This window comes from Gallinula chloropus (genome assembly GCF_964237585.1).
Source record: "Gallinula chloropus genome assembly, chromosome: 1".
Classification (NCBI taxonomy): domain Eukaryota; kingdom Metazoa; phylum Chordata; class Aves; order Gruiformes; family Rallidae; genus Gallinula; species Gallinula chloropus.
In genome coordinates, this window is record NC_140085.1 from 34,399,532 (window position 1) to 34,411,598 (window position 12,067).

Below are 12,067 nucleotides of genomic sequence, written 5' to 3' on the forward strand. Positions count from 1 at the left end.
TCTATCAATATAAGAAACATTACAAATATTTTAGTAAAACAAATATTTCAGCAAATTTACAAAACAATACTTTCTCCTGACAGTAGCAGGTGCTGGAAGTAAGCCTTTGAAGACCACATTTCAATCCTACAACTTCAATTCACTTCAGCAATCCAGATGCAGTTGCGGTGATTAATGTGCAAAACCACCACACTGGTCCTCCAGAAGCAATAATGACCAGGAATAAAATGCAGACCAACACTGACATTTTTACAAGACCATAGAACAAATGATTTTTTGTTTTCAGAACAGTCTATCCTTTGAGAAAGAAATCAGTGAGCAGGAGTTCTTTCCTTACTGCCTACTATCAAGCTACAAAGTATTTTGAATTCCAGTATTGTCACCAACATTAGGAAGTACACGAACTATTAGAACTTTAGTCCATGAAAGAACAGAAACCATCATTTTTCTGAGTAGTTTAAAGACTATGCAAGAGATATTGACCAAAGTTACATTTTCACCCACATTATTTCACAGTATTAGCCAGAAACACAATAGGAATAAAGAACACTGCAACATACCTGTGTGACCATGCTTGGTATATACGTGGTTGGATGCTGCTGCTTTTGTTGAACAGCACTTTCTATTGCTACTTTCGCTACAGTGCTTGGATCCGCTCCAGCTGGCACAGCAACCATAGTTGCACTGCAACCAGCATTGTTGGGGTCACTGATTGTAACAATTCTAACTCCTACTTTATTTGGAATTCCTGGAACAGTTTCCCTGTCATTATCCTCTGCTGGCCTCTTTACAGTTTTGCATTCTGCTGTGCCATTAGTAGACCGAACTTCGGATGACAGGGTAGACTGGGACACTCTAGGTCCTGAGTGTGGAACTGCTATGATTTGATGCCCCTGTATAACAGAGGCTGTAGATTGTGGTGAGACAACTACACTTGGGCGTTGCTGAGGCACATCTGAATTCAAACTTGAAGCTAGAGGTCCATTAGGTAAATCAGTGTTGGTACCACTAAGTTGCTGGGTTAACAGTTTTGCAGCCTCCTGTGTACCGCTTACAACAGGTGAACTACTCAAAGTTAATACAGGCCCATTAGAAATCCTTTCCCCTTGATCACCTTTGGCAGTATCTTGCTGCGTGGCATCCAAATTCCCTTGTTGTTCCACTGAAGATATCTCACCATTTCCTACATGATTGGAAGTTTTGTGATTTGGAATGTTTTTGCTCAAATGAGAACCATCTCCTTTATCAAAATCACAGATTCCATTAACTAGGGGCTTCTTCAAATCACTTTTAATTTCCTGTGTGTCCATTTGTTCAAAGTTCTGCTTTCCAGGAGCTCCGTTCTCACCCATTTCTAATGATGGCCCATTACTGACTTGTGAGCACTGATTGGCCTCATTCTGAGTTTTCCCTGAGTTAGAAGGAGGTAGACTGGAGTCACTATACTTTCTCCCATTTAAAAGACTTCCCACCTGCATTTCATTTTCTTTTGCATCCCCATTGCTGGTGTTTGCAGCTCCTCTTCGGCAGGAAGGATTCTCCATAACTTCAATTTTACGTTCATGAATGTGTAAACCTGTTGCTTCCTTTGCTTCTTCCTCCTTTTGGCAAATTATTTTATCACCTTTGAATGGGGGAGCAGCAGTACACGGTGATTGTCCAGCTGAAGGTGCTTGGGTAGCTGGAAGCGTTTGCACCTGTAGCCCAACTCCTGTCTGTGCTCCACTCACTGCAATTCCTGCTGGAGCAATGATTTGAGTTGCGTTTCCCTGACTCACAGTTGCAGTAGCAAAACTCGTATTTGGCACAACTGTTATCGTAACCTGGTTGCCAGTAGTCCCTTGGAAAATAGTTGCTGGGCTGTTTGAGATCAACTGGCCTGGCAAAATCTGTAAATTAGAAATGGGTACTGTTTGCACTGCCCCTTGGGGCTGGATTGCACCCGGGACCAGCTGAACATTTTGCTGTCCAACTAGCAGCTGCTGAGCTGGAGACTGTCCTTGAACTCCAAAACCTGGTGCCTGGTTATTGGCCATCTGATAAACCACCTGAGGGCTAGGAGCTCTTGCATTGTTAGGTGGAGGAATCTGTGGAGCTGGGAGTATGAGCTTCCCCCCTGGAGTTGAGGGTCCTCTTTTCGGAAGAAGCAGTTGCTTTATCAGACTGGACTCACCGGAGTTAGGCTGGCCAACTCCTGTATTAGCTTGCTGTGACTGAACTTGCATTTGTATCGGTTGTTGTACCTGTACCTGCTGCTGCGATGATGCTGGTGAATGTTGCTGCTGCTGCTGCCTCTTTACAGAAAGCATCTGGCTGACAGTAGGAGGGGGCCCTTGTGACTGAGGAGTGGTAGATGAAGATGACATAACTGTGGGGACTTGATTATTTGTAACTGGACCTGGGGATGGTGAAGAAGATGGAGTAATGCTTGGCTGCCCAGTCAACTGGACAGTTTGACCAGCAGGTATAGAAGCTGGATTAGCAAGCACTATTTGATGAATGGCTGGTGCATATGTTTGACCTTGCTGAGCTGGCTGGCTTACAATCACTACACTTTGCTGAGATGGCGGTGGAGGCTGCTGCTGTGGCTGCATCGGCTGCTGTACCACAGTAGATGGAACTTGCTGAGACGGCAGAGGCTTTGGTGCAATATTCTGAAACCCCACCCTCGACGTTGGTGGGTTTTGGACACCTGCGATTGTAACCACCTGCCCAGCTGCTACTTGGAAATTCTGAACTGTGGTGGCAGAAACAATGTTAGATGCAGAGGTTGTGACGTACTGCTGTGGTGCTATGATGACTGTATCTTGTTGCTGGTTACCAGCAGAGGACTGCTGAGATGATGTCTGTCCAGGTTGTGATGACGTGCTGATTAGCTGTTGACCCTGTGAAACTGCTGAACTGCATGCTGGTATGTTTTGTACTCTGCCAAATATATGACCCTGAGGTACAGCTTGCTGAATTACTGTAACAGGAGTGCCTGAAGGTATCTGTCCTGGTACCACTGCATGCAGTGGGGACTGCTGTTGAATTACAGGTTGGTGGTGAAGCAACGTCTGAGAACCAACAACAGTAACAGACGGTTGTTGTCCTGTAGCGCTGTGGTTTTGATTAGAAGCTTGTGGTGCTCCTCCTACAGCAATAGTAACAGGAACTGCAGACTGGGGAACAGAGCTCTGTATTACTGTGGCCTTCACTACTTCACAGGGTATTGGACCTTTATTCTGTATAACAGTCACTGGAGCATTTTGTTGCTGCTGTGTATGAACAGAAGGACTTTGTGGAATTCTACAAACAGTCTGTGCCACAGTATGAACACCTTGAATTGGAAAAGACATCTGTGTTGCTGTCAAAGTTGAAGACTGGTTAATAGGGGTCCTCGGATAGTGATTTCCTACGCTTGGTAGCCCATGCGGGATTCCTGTTGAAGTAAACACAGTAAAAGTTTAGAAGCAGAAATTATTTCAAAACACATTAGCATAACGATTTTATTTTCTTTTTAAATGAAAAGCTTGAATTTGTAACTATGTATTAAACAGTTCCTCTCCTCGGCTGCACTCCATCTAAATTAATGATGCAGCAACAGCGACTTGTCTGCTGACTGACAAATTTACAGGTTGCACATCAAATACTGGGATGGCACGCAGGCACACACCACACCACCACTGCTACCATCACTGAATAAACTCCATCAAAACACATGGAAAAAACTTTCAATACTTCTTTCAAACGAATCTTTTGTCTTGTATTGTCATTTCAGAATAAATGCAAAATACTTGACATTTAATTAATTTAAAAACCTGCTGCTGAAGGAGACGAAGTCACATCAGGAATTGAATCAACCCGGACAACTGGGGTAGACGAAGTTGGTTGCTGCTGATAGTACATCTGAATGGGAAGTGGTATAGCTCTCCTTTTCACTCCTACCACATGTATATGTGCTTGACCATTGTTACTTGGATCTTCTACTCTCTTCACTGTATGATTTGGAAAGACCGTTCTGCCAAACACAACAAAAACCTAAGTTAATAAACACAGTGACTCAATCCCCTTACAATGTCTTTGTTTTCACTAACTGCTCTTATGGGCAGAGTAACCGCACTGACACCTGTATCTCTGCAATACAGCAGGAATCTCCAATAGCACCTGAGCATCCACCACTGAGGACCAGATGGTTAGCCAACAATTCATACAAGCTAAATAAAAGCTACAATACCTCCAAAAACTGCTTTGGAAAGAATCAGAAGGACTTTAAGAGAAAGAACCCGATCAAAGATCCTTAAATACAATGACATAAAATGAAACTCTAAACTTCTGCTTTCCAAATTGGATGTCTTTCAAGCTCAACTTGGTAGATCCAAAGGAATCTAGTGCTACAGGTTAGTACTGAGCCCATGCAATTGCTTCTTTATTGCTGCATTAATTTTTGTCTTACCGCAGGCATTTATAAAACCCAGTTGATGTTAGGATTCCTCCTCGAGCTAATTTACTGCAAGTAGAGAGGTATTCGGAGTACATTTCTGCTCGAGAGACTGAACAATCGAGATTCACCTCAAAATGTGCGTTCAACCTGAGGATGAAAAAATAAACTATGAAGCAAAATAGAAAGAGAGTACTTCTAAAAGGGTTGTTAAAACACTTCTGTCTGTATCACAGAGATGTTTGAAACCTGGTAACGACATGAAAAACAGCATTTAGTATTTTGCCTTGTCAAATGTCTGCTCCACACTTTCTCCTTCCACTGCTTATGATTCAACACATAGGACCCCTCACACATGCAGTCAGTTTCACATGCAACATCTTATTTACACATGTAAAGTAGCCTCTATATGTCCTTTTTTTGTATATTCAGAAACAAAACCAAAAAAGAATGCAGCTTGGTGACATCTCCTCCCCACAGCAATATTTTGATTTCTTAATGATTCTACTTCAGAAAAAAAATGGGCCGAATGCTAATCCTTCATCAGAAATTTCTACCAGAAGTCAACATTTGTATCAAAACCAAGATTTTGTTAACTGATCTGCTAATGCAATCTTACTTCAAAATATAAGTAAAACGAAGACATAAAATAATCTCAACCCTGTCCTTCTGACAGAGGTGGGAAGGCAGGACAGCAGGGACTGGGATTCTGAGAGAGTAGGCACACTTTCATTCCTGGAGTCCCACACTACATAGACATCAATAAAATCCCTGAACAGACTGTTCTAACAGAGGGAAAGCATTTGTATCTCCTAAAACTCTCTACAAGCACACAGACCATCCAACCCCCAGCCAGGAAGCTGAGAGAGAACGAAACATTTTCTATCAGTTTAATTTTCCTTCTTTCGGGTCCATTATTCAAATCCAGAGACATGAGAACAGTTCACCCCCAGCAGCAGAGGGCAGGGGAGTTAAGTAACAACTCTCACACAAGCTCAAATTCCAGTACCAGAATATAGGCTCAGACAGAAGAATTGTTGGGTTTTTGGATTTTTTTTTTAAATTGTCAGCATTTACTATGTAGTGCTAAGATCTTGGGTCATTACATCACATTCTCCTCTGGGAAGCCCTACAATCCCAATATAACTAGATGCTTCAAAAGAGAAAAAGCAAGTTACTACATACTCTAAATTGTCTTCTCTCATAGTCAGTAAAAAAGTAAGTACAATGCCATTTCTCCTGCAGTTGAGTTCCAATTTATTATTACAAGAGTTGAGATCACACTGTATAACAGAAGATCTAGGCATTAATTAAATTTGGCACATCAGACAAATGACTGTCCAGTTGGATGTGTTATATTAGGCTGACACGCTATTACTGGTACAAGCAAACTGAAGATATTCAGGACTCACAATGGTGAAATGGGATCTGTGATTAGCACTTCACTGTCACACTCAGTTACCTTACAAGGACTCCTACTAGCGCTAAGCTGGCTAATAATATGTCCAGGAAGGTCAGACTGAATAACTTTGTCTTTCTGCTGCTTCCAAGGAGATGGTAACTTTTCTAAATTCTATTGCTGTGATTTACTCATTTTCACATTTCTCTCAATAGGAGCATTGACTAAAACATACCATGAAAATTTACATAAATGTAAGATGCTCCACATTAGCACTGATGAAAATGTCCAGAAGAAGCTACTACTTGACTCTCAATTCGCAGATTTTTTTTTTGTTCAGAAGCACTGTTAGTAATTAAAGAATTTTCAGAACTAATTGTTAATTTTTGTTGTTCATTAGCTCCTATCTACCTAAGACTAGCCAGAAGTACAAAATAAGCGTATTCAACACTGAAAACTGCAGAAGCACATAGAATTTTAAAAAAAAAAGGCAGCAAAATGAGGGGCAGGCATTTCAAATCTTCCTCATATAATGCTCAGAGGTTTGCTTCATTATTTTATGTCATTTGATGGTACCACATGGCTGCAGCATGGTACCTACCCATACTTATCTTAACTGTCAAAATTTCTATTATTTCTATTTTGCATTATATAAAGAGTGCAAAATTCACCTTGCCAACAACTGTGCTACTGAAAGCTAGATGTCTAGTGCTTTCTATAGTCAACAGAGAGAAGATGGCACCAGAAGGTAATTTGTAATCTCACCAGAAACTAGACAGGTGAAAACAATTCATTTTACTACTGGGGGAATCTCCATTAATTAAAAAGGCAGCCTAGAAAACTAGCTTTGGCTAGAAACCAACCTACAGATTGCTAAATTGAGCTGAGGTGATTCTGACTCCAGGTATCTTTGTTTAAATGTCAAAATGTGACATTTCCCAGTCTTTCAGCAGTACACATTAACACTACTTTGCAGTGTGCAAACAGAAACATCAGTTGACCAACAAGAATCTGCAGTACTTCCCCTATACAATCAAAGCTTTGCTGGAAGTATAACTAAAACATGACCTAAAGCACTAAGCTCTGACAATTTCCACTCATTTATGTTGAAGGCCCTTGCCTGATCAGTAATACAACTGGTGTGCATAAGCTGTGAAGCAGCAGAGGTGGAAAAGACCAACAGGAGCCAATTAATACAAGTATTTACAACATGAATAGATGTACATAAGTCAAGTAGTTCATAAAGAAAACCCTCAGTGCACATGAGAACAGTTTTTCTCTAAATATCTGACATCAACAGGATTAGTTGAAAACAAAAGAATTTGGATGGAGAAGACTTTGAACTTCCTTAACTTGCTCGAGGTTCACAATGATCACAGAGTTTCACCAGGCCTAGCTTCACAATGTCACAATTACTTTCAAATTGGTGCCTTAATATAGAGACACGTTACTCGTTAAAAACACTCATGGAAAGATAACGCAGCCCGACAATTTAAAAGTAAGTAAAATCAATATTAGAGTTAAAAATTAAATTCCATTCTAAGAGAGGAAGCAATTAATTTCATGTATCAACTGTTGAGTGAACAGGTTTTTTTTGGTTGAGCTTTTTTTTCTTTCATACTACTTCAAAGCAATGACAAAATGGTTTTGGTTTATACTTTTCAGAAGAACCAGTCTAACAGTAAATAGAACCAGGGTAGAAAGTTCTGCAGTACATGAATACAGGCTTTTTTCTTCATGTTTCTTCATCGTTAAAGTTTTTGTATACAACTATACACTTACCACTGACATGCAAATTTCTCGCTGTCTATTTCAACAATTCCTGGTGGTGGAGCAACATGTGGTGCTGTCCTGGAAGCTGTGGGCAAGGAAGGGGGGAAAAACAAAAAACCAAGAAAATTTGCTGAAATTATTTTTGTTCTCCTGAATGAAGCTCTTCATGACTTGCATTGTTAGAGTTTCTCCTGTGTCTGTACACAAGGATGTATCCAGCTGAGGCAAGCCACAAAGGTCTGCACAATTCACCCTAGAGCAGCAGTGCATGCCACAGCTGGAGCCACCACTGAAGCGCAATCCTGACATGAGCCTTTAGTGAATGAACAAGCATCAATATTAATGATCTCAGAACTTTAGAGCAATGAGCATGATTTAAGAGTGCCACAGGAATTATTTTTCCAATTCCTAAGAGGAAGGAGATACAAGGCAAAGAATTTTATTGCGATGTCACATCAATTCCTTCTCTTCATTCTTGTTCCTCCCCTCAGATGGATCCATTTCCAGTCATTTTCACTGTTATATCCACACCCACTCCAGAAGCTGTACACTTAGACATCAAGCCCATGTCTGTCCTAATGGTCCTTTCTCCATTTTTTCCCCAGAACAAATAGCTGTATTTAATACTTTTTGTGCACTTATGGTATACTGCTATGTGCTTTTTTAATCAGTAAAGCACGAGGTACACATGATGTTCTCCCTGACCAATAGTAGTCAACTGTGACATCAACATCCGAAGTACTTGGATTTAATTCCAAAGTAAAACTGCAAAAAATAATCATTATTACAATGTAATTTATAACTAAGAAAACACTTTAACTTGTTCACAGTAGGTAAATTTCACATCTCAATAAGGTTTAGCAGCTTCAGAAGAGGCTTAATTCTGCGTGTCTATCTCATCTCTGCAATTCTATCAAATAGCCTATGTTCCTGCACAATAATATTCTGTGTAAGATACAATCTAAAATGGACCTCTAATTCTCTACAAATACAGGGACAATCCAGAATGGATACTTCTTCTTTCCACTGAAGTGTACATAACTTTCTGTACATTTTCAGATTAGCATCTGAAAAATCCCAAGATTCTTTTGAACCCTGTTTCACAACAGTTTTGCCTAACATGGATTTACATTTGCTTTACGAACAAGTGTCTGAAAAAGATGTAATATGTTATGCATAATTCTATACTTCTTTACATAAATTAATCAGAAACCTACAGGAGACAACAATCATACAGGGCATACAGGATATTTTGTAGGAGAGTATGTTCTCTTGCAGTGATACTGACCCGGAACACCTGTTGCATGGGCCTGCGAAGAGCCATGATCCATCACTTGTGGTCTGACATCAGGTACTCCTTGCTGGCTGATGCACTGATGTTCAATGAGTTTAACAGCAGTAAGAGCATCAGGTCCAAACATCTGGATGTCCATAGAAACCAGACACACTAATGTATCTAAAGTATTAAATGTAAAACCGACAATGACATTAGGACAAGACAAATGAATGTGGCTGGGACATATTGATTTGCTTTAAAATTGCCATGTGTTGAAAGAAAAGAAACCTCCATATGCTTCTGTAGATAATTTTTTTTCAAACACACTTCATGGCATTAAAAAAAACAGCCTTCGAAAGTTTTAGCTTCCTGAGTTATTAGCATCATAAATTTCTTGAGGACACAAAGAATAAATTTTAGTAGCAGCTCATATTCTAATGTCCATCCCTAAGCTGCACACACACATACAAGGAAGCCAGAAGTTTAGCCACTGAACATGATATATCCTTATGTTTGTTCTCCCTCATAAGTGAGAGTAATAGGTTTTGCTCCTCCCTTACCTATGCTCTTCTCAACTTTAGCAATCTTTGAGCAGGCCACCTCTCCCATCTCTGTCAGCATGTATAGCACCTCAAGTGCTGATATTACAAGCAGCACATCTGGCAGCGTGAGATGACATATGATCTCTTTATAGGATTCTTGATCCACATATTCACAAATTAAGACACCATTATCTTCAGCCTTACAAAGATTTGCCAAGATTTCCATGCCTAAAGGACAAATACAAAATAATTTTAAACAGCAATAATTATGACTGTAATGCAACAACAAGAATAGCTAGAGATCTTACCTCTCATTTTTAAAAATCTATCCCTTGACATGAGGCATTTTGTAACAGTGTGAAACATTAGATGAGTAGTTTTGAAATCAACAGGATCCAAAAGAAGCTGATGAGAAAGAAAAAAAAATAAATCTATGACTACCACTATCCATGTACTGCTAATGGCTCAAATCCTTAAGTGTACATATCAAAATATAACGATTCAGAAGTTTAAATGCAGCACATACAAATGACAGTCATGTTCACAGAAACAACCCTCTGAGCTTATTACAGCTAGTGTTTGAGCCCCCTCTTTTTCTGCTCTGAAGTAGCAGTCTAATTTATATACTTTCCAGCACCCCAAATAAGGGAAATAACTGCCAGCCAGCAGTATACATAAACATTTTTTAATATCCAACCATGAACACAACTGAAGTGACTAACATTCCTTCCCAAACACTATCACAATCATTCAGCCTGTTTGTACCACCTTCTGCTTCTCACAGCTCTCAAATATGGTAATAGGAAACACTGTCTGTTAAGAAAAGCTGGACACACGATAAATGAAAAGGCCATTTTTTTTACAGTATTCAGCAGTGTATTCAGGCCAGTATTTGAAGTCTCATTCTCTGATACTACCCATTTTACTTAAATTTATCTGTTAAATTTTAAAATGTAAGGAACATCTGAACATATCTACCTATAAAAACTGTATAATTCATCTGCATAATGGTATGGCATACTGAAATAGTGTATTATATTTAAATCTCTTTGACAAGAGTAGGATGCCTCACAAAATTCAGGGAGTATACCCCATGACATATGGCTAGTTTACTGGTGCCCGCTACACAATGACATAAAAACCTCTACCACCCTCTCTCCAACACACTATTTTGAAGTTATGACTAAAGGTTCTAATTAGAAAGTGAAGCAGCTAGTGTACAAACTGCAGAATTTAACTGGATTCCTTCCTTCTCTCTGGGAAACTAAACTGGAAATTATGCACTATGAGTATCTTGTATCTCCCTATACAATCAGTCTTCTTCATGTGATTCTATTTTAGCAGTCTGACACATATAGTCTGTATTTTTGTTTTGGCTCTCAAATTGCTATTTACAAATTCAGAGAGTAATTTCTTTCCTGCTTCATCCAATGATCGAGGAAGAAAGCAATTCATTTGATTAACACTAAAGTCATGCTTTTACCAAATTATATTTTAATGGTTGTGTTTTGAAGCACATTACCTCTGCTGCAATATTTCCCAGCGTGTCAAGCCCCAACTGCCGTAGAGAGATAAAGTGACTGTGAGCAGAGAGTAGCAGGAACCGAAGACAAGTACGATTAGCTGCCAAAAGTTTAACATTTCCCTCTTCAAAAGAAAGATTACGTAAAATCACTGCGATCTGAAGTACCCGCTGCCCTTCAATATCATTAATGCCCAATTTGCGAGGCGGATGAAATAAGGATTCCCAAATCCATTCTTCTGATGGAATATCTACAAAGTAAATACATGAACTTTAGTTCTTCCTATGCCGTATTTACCAACGTGTAAGGATTAAGATTAGTCAAGATACCTCACCTTGAGATTTGCTTCTGTCAGATATTAGATCACGAACTTCAATATCCTCAACAATATCCTTCCAAAACTGAAGAAAGAATTAATACCTTGATTAGTAGTAAAGAATTAGTACCTTGGGTCTTTCTAATCATAACAGTATTTTTCAGTCATGGGATGATATACGAGATGTTCACTACATGAAGAAACAATTTCTCTCAAGCACCATAGTACGCGTTCATGATCAGCAACACTATCACTGACATACTTGACTGAAGCACTTACTGAAACTATAAGGACAGTTTTCCACAAACAATTAGAAATACAGCAATTTTAAGCGCAAAAAGTATTCATCCTTCTTCACCTCCTATGAACAGCAAACTCCTAAAGCAGATGATGGGGACTCCTCTCAGTTTCAGTAGATTTTAGCTCCTGCTGCAAGTACAGAAGTTGGGTTTCTATCTGCTATCATCATATAATCAGTGAAAAGAGAGGCAACAGCCACCAAAACCCCACTATAATTACAAGCAAAACAGAATGCTTCAGCACACTAGATTTCAAATTACTCTACAAATAGATGGTCTGATCTGTAAATGGTTGTTACATCACTAGTCCTGCTGAAATTCAAGTGTTAATCAAAGGATTCTGTTTTTCAAACTAATAAAAATATACATTGTGATGTATATTAATATTAAAAATATGTAATGATATAGCATAATCTGTATATTATAATAAAATATAAACACTCCTTTGGCAAATAAAAATTTAGACATTCCTTAAACTCACTAATGAAATACTTTTCCTCTTTTGGCTATGATCACAGA

General features: G+C 39.2%; 1 protein-coding gene across 1 annotated transcript in view; it reads right to left on the bottom strand.

Annotated features, from left to right (window-relative positions):
• Nucleotides 1-12,067, bottom strand: part of ARID2 (AT-rich interaction domain 2) — a gene marked incomplete at its 5' end in the record, with an annotated part of 99,270 nt that overhangs the window by 20,732 nt on the left and 66,471 nt on the right. The window contains 9 exons of the mRNA XM_084279108.1: nucleotides 561-3,421; nucleotides 3,801-4,000; nucleotides 4,436-4,570; nucleotides 7,602-7,677; nucleotides 8,881-9,048; nucleotides 9,429-9,638; nucleotides 9,719-9,815; nucleotides 10,933-11,183; nucleotides 11,268-11,334. Of these exons, the coding sequence (XP_084135234.1) occupies nucleotides 561-3,421; nucleotides 3,801-4,000; nucleotides 4,436-4,570; nucleotides 7,602-7,677; nucleotides 8,881-9,048; nucleotides 9,429-9,638; nucleotides 9,719-9,815; nucleotides 10,933-11,183; nucleotides 11,268-11,334 (4,065 nt within the window). The remainder of the gene's footprint in view (nucleotides 1-560; nucleotides 3,422-3,800; nucleotides 4,001-4,435; nucleotides 4,571-7,601; nucleotides 7,678-8,880; nucleotides 9,049-9,428; nucleotides 9,639-9,718; nucleotides 9,816-10,932; nucleotides 11,184-11,267; nucleotides 11,335-12,067) is intronic.